Source organism: Coturnix japonica, chromosome 10 (assembly GCF_054131305.1).
Source record: "Coturnix japonica strain WE chromosome 10, WE-NBRP24, whole genome shotgun sequence".
Lineage (NCBI taxonomy): Eukaryota > Metazoa > Chordata > Aves > Galliformes > Phasianidae > Coturnix > Coturnix japonica.
Genome location: NC_140672.1, coordinates 29,359,794 through 29,382,695, shown reverse-complemented (window position 1 = coordinate 29,382,695; position 22,902 = coordinate 29,359,794). Strand labels below are relative to the sequence as shown.

Below are 22,902 nucleotides of genomic sequence, written 5' to 3'. Positions count from 1 at the left end.
TCAGGCGTCTTCTGCATCTTCTAAGGGTTCGTCCTTCAGCTCCAACCGACTGGATGTAATGTGCAGCATCAGTTGTTTCAAAGCAGTGATGTCATCCTGGTTCTCCACCAGGGGAGTTCCGCTAAGGAAAGATACTGGGTTGGCAATAGTAGTTACAATTATTTCTATATCACCCTGCTCTACCAGGATGGCCTGGTATTTCGGGAATCTTTGGGGTGAACAGATGCCATTCAGAGGGACCTTGACAGGCTGGAAAGCTGGGCTCGGGTGAACCTAATGAGGTTCAACACAGCAAAGTGCAAGGTTTTGCACTTGGGCCGGAAGAACCCCAGGCACCTGTACAGGCTGGGAGGAGTTGTCCTTGAGAGCAGCTCGGCTGAAAAAGACCTAGGGGTCCTGATAGATGAGAAACTTAACATGAGCCAGCAGTGCGCTCTGGCAGCCCGGAAAGCAAATGGGATCCTGGGCTCCATCAGGAGAGGGGTGGTCAGCAGGGATAGGGAGGTGATCGTCCCTCTCTACTCTGCTCTTGTGAGGCCCCATCTGGAGTACTGTGTCCAGGTGCGGAGCCCTCAGTACAAAAAAGATATGGAGATTTTGGAAAGGGTCCAGAGGAGGGACAGGAAGATGATCAGGGGGCTGGAGCACCTCCCCTATGAGGACAGGCTGAGGGAGTTGGGTTTGTTCAGCCTGGAGAAGAGAAGGTTGCGGGGTGACCTCATTGCAGCCTTTCAGTACCTGAAGGGAACTTACTCCCAGGAGGGGAGTAAACTCTTCGAAAGGGCTGATAATAGCAGGACTAGGGGAAATGGTTTTAAGTTGAAGGAGGGAAGATTTAGGTTGGATGTTAGGGGAAAGTTCTTTACTAGAAGGGTGGTTAGGTCCTGGAACAGGCTGCCCAGTGAGGTTGTGGATGCCCCGTCCTTGGAGGTGTTCAAGACCAGGTTGGACGGGGCCCTGGGCAACCTGATCTAGTAAAGGCGTATGTTTGGTGGCCCTGCTAGGCAGGGGGGTTGGAACTACATGATCCTTGAGGTCCCTTCCAACCCGGGTAATTCTGTGATTCTGTGATTCTGTGGGGTGAAAGCCAATGTCCCCCTTTTGCCTCCAATACAGTAAACACTGCATGAGATATTAAAACTGGTATCCTTTGGCCCAGTGTAGATTGATGGGCTTCTTGAATATTGAGCACCAGTGCACCCTGGATATCCCTTACTCACTTCAAGCTGTTTCAAGTTTACCATCAGTCCGTAGCTGTGTATCCATGGTGGGCACCCTCCTGTCATTCCTGGCAACGTATGGAGTTCCTTGGCAGTTTGCAGCTCAGGGGTTGAGCAGATGGCTTCTTTCTTGGCAGTCCTTAAGGTTCAAAGTCCAGCTGTCATCTCCTATCCCAAATACGTCACTTGCTGCTGAGTTAGTTGTGCTTTCTGTAAACCAAGAAACTCAGCAAACTCTCAGTCTATTGTACACAGTCCTTTTGTTGCTGTGGCACCCACGTGCTCCAGTAAAGTTCCACCCTAGGATGGAGGATCCCAGGTCTCAGGCTCACGAGTTGACCAGTTCTCAACAATCATTTAGCTGTTCTCACAACCCTGGGTAACACTGTCCAGGTTCACTGAGTCTCTTCTCCCTCTATTAGGGAGAACAGATACACGCAAGTACTCGTATGCTATCATGAGGAATTCAGTAGGTTACATTTAATTTAGAAGCATGATGCAATCAAAAGCTCGCTTAAATAAAAGCATACCCTTTTCTTTCACTCAAAATAATAGCCCAGAAAAAAATAAAAACAAAACAAAACTCTCATCATAATTGTTAAAGAAATTATCTACTAAATCTCGATGGAGAGTGGAGACACATGCTAGTTTTAGGAACACAGCACTTATCTCATTATCTGAATGCATCTCAAGGCATGCTCCTTGTGAAACTGTGAGAACTTCTATCATTAACAGACGTGTACCATGCCCTGATATATGGTTAAACCGCTTGCAGTGCACTGTCAGATGTACAGGATGGCAGCTGTATGTGCTGTGACCAAATAAACCCCACACTGAAACCTTTCAGAATTTTAGGACCTACAAGTACTGCATTCATATTAAAAGTAAAAAATTCCTAAGCTACACATGTTCTAGGTTTCCATTTGTTAGATACAACATACCTTTGGAAGTAGGCGCCTAAAAAGATATGCCTTCTACTTGCTTCTCTGTCTGGCTCTTCGAAAAGAAGGCCTTTGGAGCAGGAAATGCAAAGGGCAGCTCATTTCTTAACACTGACTCTGCATCAACATTCTCTGTGTTTGCACGCTTCTTAGATGCCACTTTTCTTGTCACTGGAGTTGACAGTGTGAATTCCATATCACCCAGTTGAGTATCATGCCTCGAATGGTGCCAGAGACGGAACAAAAGGTTTTCTGATCACAGCCGGAGAAGTTACTGTCAAAGAAATTCTAACAGCTGAGAAGGTCAGACACAATGCTTATAAAAATATCATACATTATTTGGCTATTGAACAAAACAGTTGAAAACTCTGATTCTCTCCTAGAATAAGTTTGTTTCTTATAGACTGTCAAACACCATTTTTTTATTTGTTCATCTCAATTCTCCATTGAGGATTAACCTTCACCAGCTTATCTAAACATAAATATGAATTATCACTTGGTTTAGTTAAAAATTTGAATAATATCACAGTGGATTTTGTTGTCCAACACAGTAAGATTGAATTTCTTTCGGTACCTTTCAACCTCTGCCTACCTCCAGCCTAACTCCAGAATCTTATTAACTGTGCCTTATCGCTTCCCATTGTGTTTTAAAATCCTCACTGACTCCTTTACTTGTTCCCTTGCTTGCTGTTTCTGTGCAAACCAAACACTGGAGTTAGGGATCACGTCAAACCAACCATGGCCTACAGGTAGAAGGCAACAAAATTTATGCTTAACATACTTCTTTGCTCTATCTTTATCTTCCTTTGGTCAAGGTCCACTAGATACTTAAATATGGAGTAAGCACTAGATACAATGAGAAGCAGATTTCTAGATTAAGAGCTGTATTTTTTCTGTAAGAAACTAGCTGTACATCTTCACACACCTGCTTTGTTTTCTGAGTATTTAGATCGAGTGGAGATTCTTCAAACACTGAAGCTACATCAGAAAATTCCATGGATCCAAACGCATCTGGCACATGGCTGCAGTCTGGCACATCTTCATATGCCAGAGCCTTTTCAGACAGAAATGTTCCACCGAGATTCTTTTGCAGAATTAGAAGGAAGATTTCATCAGAAGATTTCACCACTAAAGTCTAAATAAGATTGGTTTGCAAGTTCCAAACTATGGCTAACAGCTAATGGAAGTCCACAGGCCAGCAGCAACAACTTTTATATTATGTTCTTAATATTCTAATTGTTGATATGACGTTCATATAAAGAGCAGAAGGGAAATTACTCTTAGAGCTCAAGTCATCTTTCACAGCCTGCGTCAACAAGAGCAGCACCTCATAGCCTTTGGTTTCAAGACCTGGACCACAAGCTAGCTAATGATTTTACACAGAATTCCAGAGTTCAAGTCACTGTTTACATTAGGGCTGAAATTGTACTGAAAGCCTTCAAGTTCATCACACTTAATTATCACTGGCACCACACATAACTCCACGTTACATATGTGATCACACGCAACCTGGCAACTTCAGACAATTCCCAAAGCACTCCACTTGCACTTGGCTACTAAAGTACAGAAAAAGGAATTAACATCAGAAATAGCTGCAGTCAAAACCATCTAAGAATCCAAGTCTCCAGGAAACAAGGAAAGCAAATCCTCTCCAGGACTGTGTTCTAAAAGGAAACAGATCAGAAAGGTGAGTTCTTCCCCCCTTTGACCACCCACTCATGTAACGTCCATGTCATTTCTAAGTATGCTGCCCAGACCAAGACTGAGGATGCTTCAGAAGAAGACTTTCCCTGCTAAGCCAAACAGAACAAGTAAGGTACCAAAATATGTAGAGCCAAACGAGGAAAGGTGCTCTAAGAAGGTAAGCATCACAAGAGACCAACAGGAATACTTACACAATCCAAACAATGCACAGTTTCTGTTCCACAAGCTGCCAAGAGGAATGTGTGCAGTACTCACAGCGCACCATGTACACTGCTTACTGCAGTCATACTGCTTCGTAGGACCAGCCCAACTTACTAAAACACTTTAATGAGCAATCCGAACTGTCTGGATCAGCACGGTTCACTTGGAAGGGACCTTCACAGATAAACCTGAAGAGGTGAGGCGACTGCACTATCTAAACCTTAAAGCATATAGGACCTTAAAGCATAAGCTTAAAGCACAGAAGCATGACCAGCAGGTCGAGGGAGGTGGTGCTGCCCCTCCACACTCCTCTCATTGAAACCCCATCTGGAGCACTGCACGCAGTTCTGGAGCCCTCAACACAAGAAGGACTTGGAGATGTTCAGGCAGGTCCAGAGGAGGGCCATGAAGGTGATCAGAGAGGGCTGAAAGCACCTCTACTATGTGCACAGGCTGAGAGAGATGGGGCTCTTCAGCCTGGAGAAGACTCCAAGGAGACCTTAGAGTGGCCTTCCAGTATCTGAAGAGGGCTGGGGAGGGACTTTTCATAAGGGCAGGTAGCAACAGAATGAGGGGAAATGGCTTTACATGGGAAGAAGGTAGATTAGGATTGGATATTAGGAAGAAATGCTTTACTGTGGGTGTGGTGAGACACTGGAGCAGGTTGCCCAGCAAGGCTCCAATATGATTGCTTTGCAAGTTCCAAACTATGGCTAACAGCTAATGGAAGTCCTCAGTCCAGCAGCACAAAATTTTATATTATCTTCTTAATATTCTAATTGTGGATTTGACGTTCATATAAAGAGCAGAAGGGAAATTACTCTTAGAGCTCAAGTCATCTTTCACAGCCTGCGTCAACAAGAGCAGCACCTCACAGCCTTTGGTTTGAAGACCCGGACCACAAGCTAGCTAATGATTTTACACAGAATTCCAGAGTTCAAGTCATTGTTTATGTTAGGGCTGCAGTTCTACTGAAAGCCTTCCAGTTCATCACACTTCATTATCAATGGCACCACAGATACCTCACAAAGAAGCATTATGACACCACAAAGGGGCATTATGACGTCAGAAAGGGCATTATGACATCACAAAGGGCATTATGAATCACAAAGGAGCATTATGACATCACAAAGGAGCATTATGACGTCTCAAAGGGCATTATGACGTCACAAAGGGCGTTATGACACCACAAAGAAGCATTATGACATCACAAAGGGGAATTATGACGTCAAAAAGGGTCATTATGACGTCTGAAAGGGGCATTATGATGTCACAAAGGGGTGTTATGACATCACAAAGGGGTATTGTGACATCACAAAAGAGCATTAAGACATCACAAAGGGGAATTAAGACGTCACAAAGGGCATTATGACGTCACAAAGAGGCATTATCACGTCACAAAGAGGCATTATGAAAACAAAGGAGCCTTATGACGTCTCAAATGGCATTATGACATCACAAAGGGCATTATGACGTCACAAAGGGGCATTAAGACATCACAATGGGTCATTATGACGTCAGAAAGGGGCATTATGACATCAGAAAGGTGCATTATGATGTCACAAAGGGTGTTATGATGTCACAAAGGGGCATTATGATGTCACAAAGGGGCGCTGGGAAAAGATCTCTGTGTGGAGATTGCTTCTACTAGAGGTAGTTCTATAAGACTGTTCTATAGAGCTGTGCAGGGGCTGTAAATCTGTCTGCAGAGGCTGATGATCAGTTCCAAGTGTCTGCAGTCAATGCGCATGGACAGAGCCCATCCAACCTGGCCTTGAATGCCTGCAGGCCTTGAATGGGGCATCCACAGCCTCCTTGGGCAACCTGTTCCAGTGTGTCACCACCCTCTGAACAAAAAACATCTACCTAAGATCCAACCTATACCTCCCCAGTCTCAGTTTTAAACCATTCCCCCTTGTCCTATCATTATCCACCCTCATAAACAGCCATTCCCCCTCCTGTTTATACGCTCCCTTCAAGTACTCAAAGGCCACAATGAGGTCTCCCCACAGCCTTCCATTCTCCAGGCTAAACAAGCCCAGATCCCTCCACCTTTCCTCATAGGAGAGCTGCTCCAGCCCTCTGATCATCACAGTGGCCCTCCTCTGGACCCCCCCCAACAGCTCCACATCCTTCCCAGGCCTGGACACAGTGCTGCAAATATGGCCTCACAAGAGCTGAGCAGGAGTGGACAATCACCTCCCTCTCCTGCTGGCCACCCCTTTTTCAGTGCAGCCCAGAACACACATGGATCTATCTTTTCCATACGGATATTCCCATCTGTGTACATATATATACCACACCTACACCCCCACAATCTGCTACAACTCCATAGAATTTTCAAGGTTGGAAAAGACCTGGATGATCTTATGATCTTATGATCTCAGATCTTATGATCTGGATGATCTTATGATCATCCAGTCCAACCATCACCAATACTTCCCAGTTAAATCACATCCCTCAACACAACACCCAAACTTTTTGTGAACTTCCCAGGGTTGGTGACTCTACATGAGAGAAAAGGGCACTCAGATAAGGGATTCTGCATTTGCTATTAGCAGAGGTGGGATGAGACCGAGCACTGCCCCAGCTCCTGGGATAATGCAGAAGGGCTGAGACCTTCCAGCTGCTTCCACCCAGGGTCACACAGCAAAGCCGACCCTGCAGGAGTCTGCATCATTCTTTGCATGGCATTGCTAAGAGGAAGATCCCCCCCCTACCCTTGGCTCTACACTCCAGCTGCTGTCTGCCATCTGTAAAGCCACCACAGCTCTCCTACTGGAGTTCCCATCTGCACAGTGACAGCTTGGTTTCTTCTTACTGTCAAAGCAGCCACAGCCTCAGTGCTTCTCAAATCTCCCCTTTTCAGCTGATTTCCTCTTTCTTGTGGCTGGGCAATTCCTCCCTCTCACAGTCATCCCTCTGCCCCACTCTGTGCCCACAGACCCAGAGAGGGCACACAGAGCCAGCCCTGTCCCAGCTGCTGCTGCTTCACATCTGACAGTCTCAGGAGCTGAGATCCAGGCCGAGACAGCAATGCCCAGACATGGTTTGTAGGACGTTTGTGATAGGAAATAGGGAGGCTTGTGATTAAACCTGCCCCCTAAGGAGGAAGGCAATGCTGCCTGCAGCCCCAGCAGGCATTACAAAACATCCCCATTTACAGGAGGGTTTTAAATAGCACAATTCAGGAACTACAACTGCACAAATTCCCGCATGCCCTGGAATAAGTTTGGGAATGGACATGGTTCTACCACCTGTGCAATGCCATAGAAATAACAACCATCCACCTGTAAACCTCCATCCTCTCCCCTGCTGCACAAAGGGAAGCTCAACAGCAGTGCACAAATGTCCCAGCAATGTCTGAGCACTGCTCTGTGCATCCCAACCTGCTCATCCCATCCACTCCTGGCTGGGCAGCAGGATTGGGGTGGCACATTGCAATGGGCACAGAGGAACATGGAAGCCCCACACATGTGAGGAAGGGGCTGGCTGTGCTCCACACTCACGTTATCAGACGTGATTTGCCCTTCTGTGGGGAGCCTCTGCTCTTTCCCAGCTCATCCTCCAGCGTCTGGGACTCCAGGATCTCATTCAGGCTGTTGTTGGCTGCGGGGCAGCTCCATGAAGAGCCTCCCCTCCACCGACCGGCACACAACAGCCGCTCCCGCGCACTGCGGCTCAGCCAATCGGAGCCGGCGGAGCTGCCGCTGCCCGATGGGACCCCCCCCCCCCCCACATATTGACCCCCCAGACGAGGAAGAGGAGGAGGAGAGCGACGAGGAGCTGCCGCAGGAGCTGACGTTGGGGCGGGGGGGCAACGTGGGGGGGGGGTCGGCAGTGGGGGGTGGGGGAGGGGGTGGGGCAGCATTACCCCCGGACCCCGTGGACCCCCCCCAGCCAAAGTGCTGCTCTCCGACCCCCGCGGGCTCTTTGTGCAGCCGCTGCCCTCCAGTTATAGGACCCCCCCCCCCATATTGCGCTTTGCTCACCCCCACCTCCGGAACCCCCCCCCCACTCACCACATCGCCCCCTCCCCCCCCGGGTGGGGTTATGGGGGGTGGGGTGGGGTCGACGATGTGCCGTAAGCCGCGCCGGGGTCGTGTGACAAACCCCCCCCCCCATCAAGATGAATGGGGCGCTGTCGGGGGGGGGCTCAGCCGTAAGGATAAAGCGGGGGGGTTAATGACGGGGGGGGGCAGTGCTATAGGGAACGCAACTAATCTAAGCCCCCCCCCCCCCCACATTAACACCCCATTGTGTGTGGGGGTGGTGGGGGTGGGGCACACAATAACCCCCCCAAAGGCCAAACAGCCCCAACACCCCCCCTCAAAGCCGCTGACTTACGCTGTGCCCCCCCTGCATGAAGGGCCCCCCCCCATCGATTGAGCCCCCCCCAATCCCATCTATAGTTGAGAGCTATGCTTTTTGTAACCCCCCCCTTTTAAAGCCCCCCCCCCCCACAATGTTGTGCACGATGTGCTGCCCCCCATGAGCCCCTGACCCCCCCCCTTAAAAGATGGGGTGGGGGGGGTGGTCTCGGACCCCCCCTCCTTTAAACGATGGGGTGGGGGGGCGGATTGTCACTGCCCCCCAACACCAAAATGGACACCCCCGTTTTAAAGGATGGGGTGGGGATGGGGGGGTGGGGGGTGAAGGTGATCTCGCCCCCCCCCCCATTAAAACGGACCCCCCACCCCTTTAAAGGATGGGTGGGGGTCGGTTACGGGCCCCCCCGGCGCTGTGTGTGTATGTGCCCCCCCCCCGTTTTGCTCCCCCCGTGGCGCAGTGTGCTGGGAAAGGATCTCTGTGTGGAGATTGCTTCTACTAGAGGTAGTTCTATAAGACTGTTATATAGAGCTGTGCAGGGCCTGTAAAGAGAGTTGAGGGGGACTCTAGTGGGCATATGGGGCTGTGGTGGGCAATAGGAGGACTAGGGGCTCTAGGGGGCTCTGAGGGTGTGTAGGGGTTGTGGATCAGGTTGGATCTTAGGAAGATGTTTTTCACTCAGAGGGTGGTGACGCACTGGAACAGGTTGCCCAAGGAGGCTGTGGATGCCCCATCCCTGCAGGCATTCAAGGCCAGGCTGGATGTGGCTCTGGGCAGCCTGGTCTGGTGGATGGCGTCCCTGCACATAGCAGGGGGTTGGAACTGGATGATTTTTGGGATCCTTTTCAACCCAGGCCATTCTATGACTGTACAGTTCCATAGTGGAACAAATATAATATGCTAACTATGTAAAACATGGAGTCAGACCTGTGTGATTTGTCCACACCAGGAGGTGATTAGAAAACAATTTGTAAGCTACAAAGCTGCTTGCTGGAAAGGAAAAGAAAATAAAACTACAAGAAAAAGGGAAATCATTTCTTCCTGAAAATAGGAAGAATTATAGATCTGACATGAAATTTGAGTGAAGCTCCTGATTTTATGAAGCTATTCCCATTATTTTCTTGGTGCTGTGTTTCCCAAATGAGTGGTTTCTGGCTCTGCTGCAGCACCAGTCTGCATGTGAACATCAACTCTGTTCACCATCTGGGAAGATTAGGACTTCCCTTCTCCTACCAGCACCACTGAATTACAGTTACTCAGTGGTTAAACAAAGGAATCCTTAAAGAAGGGTTTACAGCTGTCCTGTTGTCTGAAGTGCTTGGGGCATTCTGATGCTATTAAGCTCTATGTATTAACAAGTTAAAAAAGAAAAGGTAGGCATCTGATTGTTGTGACAGTTTCTAAGCGATTTGGAAAGCTGTACCACCCAACCACTCCTTCTATTTGATGGAGGTGACAAAGCTCAGTTTAATTTCTGACTGCTGTTTAAATTCTGAAGCTCGAGCTGGTTCCTGGAGCAGAAAAAGCTCGGAAGCTGTCCCTCCTACAAGCAGGCACCTCTGAGCAAAATATGACATCTCAGTTTCTGATGGTAAGGTCAGGAGATCTGATTCCAGCATCTAGCTTTTGGCTTAATACTGTGTTAGTGGGACCTTTGGCATCTAGCACTTAATGATCTTGAAGGTTTCTTCCAACCCAAGCCCTCCCATGATCCTATGATTCTGTGATTTCATTCAGGTTTATTGAGATGAGTTCTCCTGAATGTGCTGTTCTCCATATGATTATAATTGGAGTCTAGATGGGTGACTGAAACCAGACACCAAACTTTCTGATGGCCAAAATGAAATGAAATCAATCCTTTACTGTGTCAGTAGTCTGTAACTAGAGCCCATCAGGTAATTCCCAGCCTCCTGCCTGTATCAGTGGCTGCACACAGTGAAAAAGTCTGATGGGATTTTAACCTGTAAAATGTTCCAAAGCAACCAGAGGGTGAATATATTCACTATGCAAATACCTACAGGGATAAGCTTGTCATGTATGTCCTCAGGAAGCACAGTAGTTAATGGTGGGACTCAGTAGGTCATGCTGAAAGTTGAGTCTGCTGATCTTGAAGGTCTTTTCCAGCCTAAATGACCTTATGCTAATATTTCTGTATTTATTTCTGCTCAGCTCCCAGAAAACCTCCCACCCAGCCCCCAGCTGACCCCGTGGTGAAAAATAAAACAGAAACCTCAGTGACGCTGGCATGGTCCCCTCCGAAGATGCACCTCCCCATTCCAATCCATGGCTACATGTGGAACCCAATAAACTAACTGGCTTCACGTGGGTGAGGTGCCACGAGTCTCATGTCCCCGTCCCAGAGTTCACGGTGAGCAATCTGTCTGAAGAGGCTGATGATCAGTTCCGAGTGTCTGCAGTCAATGCGCATGGACAGAGCCCGTCTCTGGAATTCCCAGGGAGCGTGCACCTTGGTAAGAACAAAAACCCCAATGGAAATGGGTCAGTGTGTGCTGAGCAGCTGTGTTGGCTCCCTAAAGATGTTTCCTTTGACTTTAAGGATAGTAGTGCATTAACACACCAAAGGCTTTCCTTTATTCCTAGTTCTCCTATCTCATATCAACCTCCAGCTACCACTAAAGTGATACAAGTTATGTTTCTGTGACAGAGAGATGAATATCCTTATCTTTTGATATCTCACATGTGCAAGAGGCAGAACTTTCTGTAACAGACCTTAAGCACAGAAGTGCTTCTTCCAGCACTCATGCAAAGGGAGAAGTAGAAATGTACCTATGATTTAATCTTCCATCTCTAAATGAGATACCAGACTTGCATCTAAAGAGCATTAAGACAAACATGTTGTTCTTCCTCAGACCCAGTCCTGGCTGTGAAATCCCCCCTAACAACTGGTGAAGCTGTACCTGGAGGGGATGCCATGTTTACTATTGACCTTACAACAACGTGTTGCGGCACTTGGTACCTCAATGGTAAAGTCTTACAGGAAAGTGAGACCTGCATCATCAAGAGAACCCAAACTACTCACAGCCTAATCATAAAGAACGTCACCAAGAACGATGATGGAGCAGAAGTGAAATTTGTTGCCAAAAATGTTGATGTCAGCACCAAGATGAGAGTGAGAGGTATTTGCTTTGATCCTTCTCCTTTCCTCTTACAGTCAATGCATAGTTGCTGTGATCTGATGATTAGAACTGGGGCTGCAGGCATTCACTGACTGTACCAAATACCTGAAATTGCATCCCATGGACTGACGTGAGTCCTGGTAATGACCTAAACATGATAGCACTGAGTGTAGGGTAAGCCAATCTACCCAGCTGCTTGGTATCTGAACCAGATTGCTTCATGCCAGCTGATGAATGTCTGCAGTTCACAGCTCTTGGCCAGTGCATTCAGTCAGCAGGTTTACCACTGCATCACCATGGAGCAGTACTTTCAGCTCCAGGTTCAGACAGCCTTTCTGATTGCACTGGAATAGTTTAGAAGTAGGGGAGCAATCATTCCAATAATAACTCTTTCAATCAGATTTGCGTGACCAAATAGAACAAATAAACATTCATGATGGGAGGAGCTGTTTGTCATTGGGTGGAAACCTCTGCAGAAGCATGTTTAGAGCATTCTTAATCAGTAGAAGGAGATGTTTGGTTGATTTTTACTTACTAAATCCTGCAAGAAGACCAAATGAAATATCTTGAATTGCTCAGCACTGACACAGTGATGAGTGCAGGAACAAAAGGTGATACTTTTTCAGAGATGTTGCAGCAAACATTGACCACGTTAGCCTGATATCAATTGAAATAACGAGGCCTTTGCTCCTGACAGGTGCTGCAGTGAGATTTACCAATAAGGGCAAAGATGTAGAAAAGATCTCTGCTCCGCTGCGTGAGGAAGCCAAACTGCAGGCTGAGCTTTCAGACACAGGCGCTACTGTGGAGTGGATGAAGGATGGGAAGGAGCTCAAGGCCAGTGAAAAATATGAACTGCACATTGTGGGGAAGAGACACACCCTGAAAATTCACAATGACTCAATGGATGATGCTGCAAGTTATCAGTGCATCTGTGAGGGGGATAAAATGCTCTATCAGCTTTCAGTGAAAGGTATGTGACAGTCTGGGCTGTCCTCTTCCAGCCCAGGGCCAGCAGACTGCATTCACCTGACTCCCCGACAGTCCAGCTGTTGTCAGACAGCATCTGGGGTGTTTTCAGTGGCTGTTTTGACTTGAACTGGCCAATCTGCTTTGTAGAGCCATTTGATTTCTGTGTTCTGTCCTGTGATTCGTCCCTAAGATATAGAGGAAGTCAAGGGAAAGATAGGAAAAAGAACATCCCAGCCTTCCTGCTCTTCTGTCAGGGTGGCCATGAGAGATGATGTCAACAGCTCTTTTTGTAGCAGTGATCCCAAACGTAGAAGAGACCTGTGAAGAGTCACAGGGATGTTTACTTAGCTGTCATTCCATGGTGGGCTTTTTCTTACACAGATGTAGAGAGAAACTGAACTTTCCCACGCAGGGAAAGTCTGTTTTGCTTCAGGGTGTAGGTCTGATCTCTGAGATCCACACGCTTGGCCTTGATTGCAATAAATGAGAGCCCTTTGTTTGCTCCAGTGGAAGACTTTCCATTTCTGCAGTACCCTCTGCAGATGACACAAATGCAAATGAACCTTCTTCCCAGCAACAATTGCCTTTTTCTTTTTTACACTGAGTATGCATGAGGCTCTTCATCATATTCTGCTGGCTTGTCACACTTGTTGATCCATGGAGAAAAAACAAATCCCTAGAGTAGTGTATGCACTTTGACACTGGAGAGCTTACTTAATTGCTTCTTCTCAAAGACCAAACTCCAGAGAGGCATGGAGACAGCTCCAAACAGAATTGAATAATGGGACTAAATTTATGGAGAAAAGAACTTCCTGCCAAGGCTTGTCAGCTAGTCTTAATTTTGCTTTTCTTCTCTCTCTTTGTCATGTTAGCATAATATTTCATAATGGCAGGTCTGCCCCCAGAATTAACTGGCACAGGCTGCCCAGGGGTAACTATCACATGTTTATGTGTTTTGATGTTTCACAGTGGGTCTTAAGTAAAAGGAACTCAGGTTTTGGTTGCCTGCAGGTCAGATGTTCTTTTGGGTTCAATATGTTTGCATAGTGACTTGCAACCATGGGACTGGTGTTCAAGGACCCTCTTGGTTCCTTCAGTTCCTAGGTTCTTTCTTGCCTAGATTTGACACTTTGTTTCAACAGAATAGCTGATATTCTCTAGTGAAGGCTATTAGTTTGGGCACAAGTGGTAACCTAAACCTGTTCCAACCTGTGCATACAAAGCTGCAAGATGGTCTCATTTCAGTCCCTCAGTCAATACTTTTTCTTTTTTTCCCTCAGAGCCAAAACCTGTGTTTATAAACCAGGAGAAGGTGCTGAAAGAGGTGAGTGTCAGCTGTCCAGGCTCAACGTGGACGTCAAGTGGTTCAAGGTATGGCATGTAATGGTATTTTCCTTTCTGACTTCTCTGGAAATGAATGAGAGGCTTTAATTTCACTTCCAAGGGATGCGAGTCTGAGCTTTTGCTTGATAGCTTTTGCACTGCCCTCTTCTCTTTATGCTCTTTTACTTGCCCAGATCAGCACTCTTTGTTATTATGTCCTGAGTTCATTTATCAAGTTGAAATGGAAGTTTGTTTTGGGTTTCTTGTGAACTCCTGAGGTCTTGCTGCACAAAATATTGTTGGTTGGAGCACAGTCTTGAGCTTCAACTCTAACACAGAAATTCTCAGCCAGGATTTTGTAGCCTTGTTGTGAACTGGGTTTTTGGGTTAAATCTCAGTTTTCTTTGCACCTGACAGTGTGAGAGTTTGCTCTGGCCCTTTGTGCACCTCCCCGGTGCTCAGCTGTTCCTTCCCTTACTTGAGGATAACGTCATTTATTCAAGGTGATGTCCAAACGGGCTTGTTAACAGTCCTCCGCAGTGCTTTAAGCTGTCATAGGTCAGCCAGAATTTCTGCATGTTCTATAGCCATTCCTACATGTTGAAAACACTGCACTGTGCTTAAGCTTCAGCATATGTTCCAGTAAGCACAGTTCCATTAATTCTAGGGGAGTGGGTGAATTAAGCATTGATCTGAAGGCTGCATTTGCTCAGTGCAGAGATGGAAGGACTAATGGAGATCTGACTTTGATATTTTCCCTTCTAGGATGGGAAGGAGCTCCGTCAAAGTAAAAAAGTGAGCATTACTTCCCAGGGAAATAAGAGAAGTCTCATTATTCACAAGTGGTGAACTCTCATTTTCTCTCTCAGTCTGCAACCAGGTTGGTTTGCTGTTTCAGTCCTGGCTGTTTTATGCAGGAACTCTGCTCCTGAGGTTAATCCAAGTTGTATCCAGGCCCTTCAGAAGGAAAGGGAAATAGCAGCACAGAAATATGGTCTGATTCTGACATAAATAAGTGCAGACCTGGAGAGTTAAAAGGGATTGTGTGATGTTCAAGGGATTTTGAAGCAAAGATGTCCCCTAGGTAAGATTTGTGGCTGACATTCCCCATACATTGTGGGCACACAAGCTAAGGAGAGACTAGTGATGAGCATGCAGAGAAGCCAATGGTTCAGACAGGTTTGTAGTGACACGACATTGTAGAGTTCTGTCTAGTTCTCCTTGGCATAGTTTGGAAAATAAAGATGAGGTGATTGGTGGTAACCAATATGGCTTCCTCAAATTCAAGCCATGCCTGACAAACTTGGTGGCCTTTCATGATGGAGTAACAGCATCAGTGGATAATGGGAGAGCAACTGACATCATCTACTTGGACTTGTGCAGAGCATTTGATCCTGTCCTGCATGACATCCTGGTCACCGAACTGGAGAAAAATGGTTTTGATGGATGGACCAGTTGCAGGATAGGGAACTGTCTGGATGGTCACACTCAGAGAGTTGCAGTGAGTAGCTGAGTGTCCAGGTGGAGGGTGGTGTTGGGACCAGTGTTCTTTAACATTTTTGTAGGCAACATGGCCAGTGGAATCAAATGCAGCCTCAGCAAGTTTGCAGATGACACCAAGCTGAGCGGTGCTGTTGATGTGCTAGAGGGAAGGGATGCTACCCAGAGGGACCTGGACAGGCTGGAGAGGTGGGCCCTTGGCAGCCTCATGAACTTGAGTGTGGCCAAGTACAAGGCCCTGCACCTGGGTCAGGGCAATCCCAAGCACAGGCACAGGCTTAGAGGAGAATGATTTGAGAGAAGCCTTGACCCTGAGGAGAAGAGTTGGTCTGGAGGGAGGTGTCCCTGCCTATAGCAGGGGCATTGGAACTAAATGACCTTAAAGATTCAGTCAGTTCTATTGTTTTTCTACCCTTAATTTTGCTTGGAAGGTTTTAGAATAAATTAGATTCTGGTTTCCATGAAGACTGTTTGCAGGGAGCTCCGTTGTAGCTAGTAAGTCTGTCTTTAAGTTCAAGGGCAATAATGCATTGACTGTGTTGAAGACAGAAAAGACTCAGGAATGGATGATGGTTTAGAATAAAACAAAATCCTACTTATTTTCTATGCAAATATGTGTAAGGAAAAGATGCTGCACTCAGTTCTGGAAATACCCTGACAAATATATCTCTAGTGCTTCACAGCTGGAGATATCAAGATTGTTAAAGCACTGGAAGATGTGGAAGTGAATGAATATGGGAGTGCATCTTTTGTCTGTGAGATTTCACTCGATGAGGTTCAGAGCCAGTGGTACAAAGAGGACAAGCTGAAGGCTGATGACAACATCAGAATGCGGCAAGATGGTAGGGTGTAAGAGGGGGATTTTTCTCCTGAGTGGGGGGTGGGTTGGAGATCAAGCATATAAGACATCTGAAATGAAGTGAAGATTGTTCAGAAGGGAGTTCCCCTTTTGTTTTGGGACTGAGGTTAGGGTGGAACAAGTGACAGGTGGGAAGCTTAGTGTGGGAAGTGTGATGCTATCCCACCATCCCACACTGCCAGGAGCAGGTAGGAAATGAGTGCAGTTCTTTCCAAAGTGGGGGTGACCAGGGCAGTCAGTTCACCTCTCCAAAGAGGTTTTGTCTGACAGTGAGTGTGATCCTTCTGTCTCAGGTACTTTAATGGTGACGGTGGCCGCATTCGGTCAGTCCTTGTAGAAGCCATGTTTAGATTCCGCTTTGGTGGGGATGTGGATGTGGGGGAATGGGTGGTTTCATTGACATGAGAGAACAGGCAGTGATGCTGTGAAACCAGATGGATGATGCTCAGCCTGGCCATGTGCCTCAGAGCTCTTTGCTCAAGGAAGCCAAGTGTAGTTGTGGGTTTGCTCTCAAGAGCACAGTTTGGTAGGGATGAGTTGGAGGTTGGACTAGATGACCTTAGTGGTCTTTTCCAGCCTTAGTGACTCTGTGGTTCTCTGCTTCAGGAAAGACCTACTCGCTGACTTATACACGTGTCCAAGTCAAGGATGCAGCAGAAATGAAATCTGTAGCAGAAAAAGTGCCCATCTTACAGTGAAAGGTACTTATGCTTCTGATGACGATTTTGCTTAAATTATCTTATGTTATAAACCAGCCAACAACTTTTGCTTTAATGTCAAGGAGGTTAAACACCACCAGAACCTTTCACAGAAATTAAAACTCCTACCTACCTACCTTTCTGCCCACAAAATATGCAGCTTCTCTTTTGGAATTTACTTTTGCTAAGTAAAACAGATTATTTTCTTAGGTGGTGGATTTTCTACCTCTAGACTTCAGATTTGTGTTTGAACGTTGAGGGATAAAAACATAGCTTGACTTTTTCTTCATTTTCTCTGTATGTTTGAAAAGAGCACAGGGTTTGTTTTTTTTTTAATATATACAATGCTAGGTATATATATGATGTTAAGTGTGATAAAGAAAAGGGAGACATTTGAGTTAGCACACTACTCAAGAGTTCAGTCCCCACCTTTGCCACTGTTACAATTATAAGGGCAAGAAAATCCTGGAAAATGAATTTCTCCTAAGTAGAGTTATTACATTGGACCTACAGAGACCTTTACTAGGAGAAAACTTGTTGTTCAGAGCTAAGTTGCTGTATTTATCCAAAATAATTATCAACGTCCGTGTTTCATTGAACCTGTATTCCATTTCGTAATGCGAGGATTTTGATAGCGGTATGGGAAGGTCATGGTTTGATTTGGATGTTGGACTGGGAATCAGAAGATCTGGGCTCTCTTCAGGTTGTCAGTCTTATTGTCTGACTTCTTAACAACATTCCTTTCTTTCTATTATTTTTAATGACGTTTTAAGGCATTTTGTGCTGATAGGTGTAGTGTTCTTTTGCAGTAATGCTGACGTGAGTAAGTAGGGTGATAATGTAAGGGTATTTTACATTCCTTCTAAATCTCTGCTTTCTCTTGTTCCATCCTTCTTAAAGAGCAATCCATTAATCTAGTAAAGGAGCTGTGTGATGAGGATGTGACTGAGCCTGAAGAAGCCAAATTTGAATGCGAGATATCCATTCCTTCTGTGAAACCTCCCAAGTGGTATCTACGTGGGGAAGTCTTACAGGCTGGCAGAAACTTGATTATGCAGCAAGAAGGCACCATCCTCCAGCTGACCATACTGAAAACCACCACTGATATGACAGGCACCATTCAGTTCTCAATTGGCAAATCAAAATCCACAGCAACTCTGCTCGTCAGAGGTAACATATCCTGGCTTGGTTTACATCATGAAGATGAAGAATTAATTAACGTACAGCCTTCCTTCACTGGGGTCTTTGAAATATTGTGTGTGTGTCTGGAGGGTCTGCTCCATTTCCAGTTCAAAGTCGTTGGACACTAAATGAGACAGCTGCATCTCAGTAAAAGATCTGTTTGAATAGCTGTGATGTGCTTACTATTCAGATCTACAGAGCTGAGGTTTTGTCCTTGGCTATACCAAAGAGGTCAAATCAGGTGAAATTAATTGTATTTCAGAACTAGACAAGTTGAAGTTTGGTAGGACATAAGTTTGATGCCATTTCTCATTGATTTCATCTGAAAGAAACTTCCAGGCTTTTTGTCCGCTGTTGTCCCCAGCGTAAGATTATCCATTCACATCCTAAAGTACTTGTTATATTTTTAACTCTCTCTTATTTGAATAAAAGCCTCAACAATTTGGAGCAATTTAATAAGCACAGAACAAGAGCTGGACCTTGCATTTGGTAGATAATATACAGTATTACTTTATAGAAATGTAGTCAATGGCATTCCCTATAGACAATCGTTTTTTTTATCTTTAGTTCAAATAGTTCAATATTCAATAATAGTTCAAAAAACCATTGTGAACATGAGATTAATTGAAATGGAGCAGACGCAAGAGACTTTCCTCTTCTTCCAATTGTCCTCATCCTTTCTTCTCTTCCATCCCTGCTTTGCAGATTACCATATACAAATCACCAGGAAGCTGGAGGACAAGACAGCTTTGGAACGTCATTCTGTCATCCTGTCCTGTGACTTCAGGCCTTCTCCAAAGGTTGTGAAATGGTTCAAGGGCCACACACCCATCGTGCCCTCTGAGAAGTACAAGATCAAGAGGGATAAGCATTCAGCAGAGCTCAAGATTCTGAAGCTGAAGCCCGATGATGCTGGTGTGTACAAGTGCAAGGCAGGAATTGCAGAGACTGAAACCACGCTGACAGCTGAAGGTAAGAGCAGGGGGGGTGGCCTCTTCCATGTCCTATTTCACCTCAGATTTCTTTTCTTGAGGTTGATTTCTGCCGTTCTCTCCTGCTAACTTTATAAATGTATAATCTTCACTGAGAATACTACACAAAGATCGTCTAGTCCAACCATTCTACCACATCCCAGTATGATTTATAGTAACAGTGGTAACAGTTCACCTTGTTTCCCCACAGCCCGCAATGTAGAAGTAACGAAGCACTTGCAGGATGTAGAAATTGAAGAAGAGAGCTCTGCTGTCTTCTCCTGCGAGCTGTCCCATGATGACGAGGACATGGAATGGTTCCTGAATGACAACCTCCTTTACACCAACAATTACAATGACATCAAGAACGTTGGCAATTGCTGCAAACTGACAATGAAGCAGGTTAAGCCTGAGGATGCTGGCACAGTGACAGTGAAGTCAGACAAGGTGTCAGAAAGCACGTGCCTGAAGGTGATAGGTGGGTCTGATCACACCCCTCCTGGATATAAGAGATGCTAAGGAGCCCCAGTTCATTCTATTGTGCAGCAGTCCTGCTTCTAAAGCTCACCTCTCTGGGGTGACAAGACATCAGGGGCTTTCTTCCAGTGGAAGGTTCCATTGCAGCAGATATCAACGAAGGAGGATGGTTTTGGTGTCCTGCCATAGCATTCCATTGCTTTTTATCATCATTTTCCTTAACACAAGAAGAGTTACAAGAGCAGTTTCTTTTACTGCTTCAGTGCCATGCAGTGTCAATGCTGTTGTATCCAAGTATTTATGACTGCAGGGAGAGCTCATTCAGTGTGTGTTTTGCCTCTGGGATGACTAATGACCAGGCTGTGAGTAACCTGATCTAGCTGTGAATGTCCCTGTTTATTGCAGGGGAGCTGGGCTAGATGGCCTTTAAGGGTCTCTTCCAATTCTAAGGATACTATGATTCTAATCTGATCTCCCCAGCAATTAAGCTCTTTTACTCTATGCACTCCAGAGTTTGAAGGATTTCATTTTTCTCCTTTCTTTTGCATTTGGTGGGTGTTTTTTCCCCATTATAAACATCTGATGTGTGAAATAGAAGATAGATAAAAGGAGTCAATAAAACAGGAAAATCAAAATTGTTCAGCAGCTCATCCTCTTAATCCTGAGGCCTGCTGTATGAGCTCTGCTCCATGTGAGGGCAATGCCAGCTCTCCAGCTTTAGAAGAGCTGCATCCCAATTACTTCATATGATATCAGTCCCACCCACGGCAATGCAGGCTGTCCCTCCTGTTCCCTGTATTCTCCTCCTGATTAGTTCAGAATTCCATAAAGTGCATTCAGTCAACGGACATGAAATCGCTTTAGGTTCTATCTTGGTGTCGTCAGTACTGGTAAAGATTTATTGATCCCTATTTAAAAATCTGAAAGCAACTGGAAATGTCTCAACTTCTCTATCACGTTGTTCTGTTTTGCCTGTTTAATTGCAGAGAAGCCTGCTGTCTTCATGAAGTCCTTGGATGATGTTTTTGGTGAGGAGCGGGGTGTGATTAAATTGGAATGCGAAGTCTCTAAAGAGAAGGTCAAACCAGTGTGGAAAAAGGACGGTGTTGTGCTCGCTTCTGGCAACAAGTATGAGCTGGTACAGTCTGGGAAGACCCTATGTCCCCTTATCCATGACCTCGAGAAGTCAGATGCAGGTTTCTATACCTGTGATATTGGCACTGATGATGCCAAGTCAAAGGTCGGCATTCAGGGTAAGTACTGTGGAAAGTAAAGGAGTGCTGAAAGCACATTCAGTGTGGTCACTATGTCTTACACATATTCCCCCACGAGCCTTACTAGTTTCTACAATAGAAGTGTATTACTGCAATTTAGCGCAGTGATGTCTGGAAAATTCCCATTGCTTTTGATGTAAATGTATCTCATTTTGCCATGAAAATCACCAAACACGTCAAGAATGTCCTGGAAATGTTTCCTTTCTAAATTTCCCTAAAATGGAGAAATGGTTTGAACACCAGTAGGGGTAGGATGGTAACAAATTAGCTAATAGAAACATTTAATTTCTTGTCATAGGCAAAACCCTTTTTCTCACGCAGCATCCTAGAGTTGTCCTCTCTGTTAGGTTGTTCCCTCTGTAGCTCATTGAATCTTCATTCTGCTCCATGGACTGAGCTGCTCTAATTGTAGTTCTTCCAGAGCAAAGCCAAGAGATTCACGTCTCTTTTTTTAAATAGCTTTCTGGTAATTCTGAGTGGAGAATGTCTTAGAGAATACATCAGTAAGGAACACAGCCATGTTCTGCAAATCCTGAGTTAAAACACCAGTGCTGCTACTCATGTCAGTCACAAATGCCTTTTCTACATATAAACCTCATACTAACGTATCTCTTACCTTCCAGAGCTGAATAGTGGCATTACCAAACGGCTGAAAACCACTGAAATCCAGGAGGGAGAAGATTGTACTTTTGAATGCATTCTGTCCCATGAAAGCATTGATGAGTTCAACTGGACACTGAATGGAAGCAGAGTGGAAAATGGTGGGCGATTTAAAGCTTCTAACGTGAGTCGGAAATATACTCTCATTATCAAAAGTGTGACTCCTACTGACGCTGGGGAAGTCGTTTTTACTGCCCGTGGTCTAACCTCCAAAGCCTCTCTGTGAAAAGCAATGAGATGGGAGAGATTCTGGGGTCTGATTCCTTCAACTGTCTTCTGATAAGATTGTCGTGAGAGCTAACTCATAATATGGTTAAAGTGAATAGCAACCTTCTACTTGAACCTTGAAGCACTGAGAATTTCTCTTAAAAATAAGTAAAAGGAGGAACCATTTGACACAAATGTGAGAACTACCCAAAGCACTGGGGTAGTGTTGGAAATGGGCATCTCACTACAGCTTGTTCCATTAACAGTAAATCAGGAATGCTCTGTTGAGGGAACTGTGGGAGCAAATATCCTCTAAGTATAAGCTGAAGGGATGGCCTTCACATCATCTAGCTGTACAACAAATTCCTATCTAGAGCATGTGCATCTGAGAGCATCATCCGAGGCTCCCAGTGTGATGAGTGGAGAGAAGAAAGAGGCAGTTTTCAGACATGGTTCATCATCCTCAATTGGGTAGATTTAAGAGAGAATAAATGCTGCCTGGAATTCTATTGTCTGTACTTTGCAGATTACTGCTGGCTGTAGGATGGCGTCTGTTGCAAGTGCCTCTCTAACTTATCTCCAGCATGTAGATGCATGTATTTTGAGAGAGGCATCCTACCCTAAGTGTATGTTACTCAAAAAGCAATGTTTTCTTCCATGAAAACCTACTGAGGTTTCAAAACAGCTGGAGGATAAGACAGCAGCAGCAGGACAGGACATCAGCCTGAGCTGTGAGCTGTCGAAGCCTGATGTGAACATCAGGTGGTACAAGGATGGCAAAGCAATCAGAAAAAGCCAGAAGTACGACTTGCAGCAGGAGGGAAGTGGGGCCATTCTGATCATCCATGACTCTACTGCCAAGGACAGTGGGGAGTACCCCTGTGAGACAGAGGACTCCATAACAAAAGCCAGGGTCACTGTGCAAGGTGAGTTGAAAAGCACACTGGGGATGGCATGTAGAGAAGTCGAGGTAAATATCTGCAGCCTGTGGGTGATGTTTTTCTCTTCTGTTTCCTTGAGCAGGATCAATTCTTAGTTTTCAGAAAATATGATGGATTAAAATCTTTTCCTTAAAATAATCTGGAAACTGAATGATTCTCCAGTGTGATGTGGATCTGGGCAGCCTGGTCTGGTGGTTGGTGACCCCTTGGCAGGGGGTTTGAAACTAGATGATCTTTGAGGTCCTTTTCTACTCAGGCCACTCTATGATTCTGTGATCATTCTATGATTCTATGATCTTGGGTGTT

At 45.6% G+C, this 22,902-nt stretch overlaps 2 protein-coding genes and 1 long non-coding RNA gene across 3 annotated transcripts in view; all 3 read left to right on the top strand.

Moving 5' to 3' along the window:
* Positions 1 to 14,966, top strand: part of LOC146759614 (myosin-binding protein C, cardiac-type-like) — a 37,357-nt gene extending 22,391 nt beyond the window's left edge. The window contains exons 2-4 of the mRNA XM_085510439.1: positions 12,230 to 12,505; positions 13,785 to 13,875; positions 14,593 to 14,966. Coding sequence (XP_085366565.1) covers positions 12,230 to 12,505; positions 13,785 to 13,875; positions 14,593 to 14,626 — 401 coding nt within the window. The 3' untranslated portion in view covers positions 14,627 to 14,966. The remainder of the gene's footprint in view (positions 1 to 12,229; positions 12,506 to 13,784; positions 13,876 to 14,592) is intronic.
* A 731-nt stretch (positions 14,967 to 15,697) lies between these two features.
* On the top strand, positions 15,698 to 19,032 carry LOC146759613 (uncharacterized). Its single transcript, XR_014932494.1, has 4 exons — positions 15,698 to 16,169; positions 16,793 to 16,887; positions 17,785 to 18,054; positions 18,772 to 19,032. It is a non-coding gene; the product is annotated as an uncharacterized LOC146759613 (long non-coding RNA).
* A 131-nt stretch (positions 19,033 to 19,163) lies between these two features.
* LOC146759612 (obscurin-like) lies at positions 19,164 to 21,743 on the top strand. Its single transcript, XM_085510315.1, has 3 exons — positions 19,164 to 19,515; positions 20,501 to 20,767; positions 21,412 to 21,743. The coding sequence occupies exons 1-3, from the start codon at positions 19,203 to 19,205 to the stop codon at positions 21,672 to 21,674; spliced, it is 843 nt and encodes a 280-aa protein (XP_085366441.1). The 5' UTR covers positions 19,164 to 19,202; the 3' UTR covers positions 21,675 to 21,743.
* Positions 21,744 to 22,902: the final 1,159 nt, after the last annotated feature.

Bases quoted from the DNA above. Each gene is read 5' to 3' on its own strand.
- LOC146759612 (XM_085510315.1), top strand. From the start codon at position 19,203: ATGATTTATAGTAACAGTGGTAACAGTTCACCTTGTTTCCCCACAGCC. The intron at 19,516-20,500 runs GTGGGTCTGATC...GTTTAATTGCAG, and splicing joins CACGTGCCTGAAGGTGATAG to AGAAGCCTGCTGTCTTCATG. The intron at 20,768-21,411 runs GTAAGTACTGTG...CTTACCTTCCAG, and splicing joins GTCAAAGGTCGGCATTCAGG to AGCTGAATAGTGGCATTACC.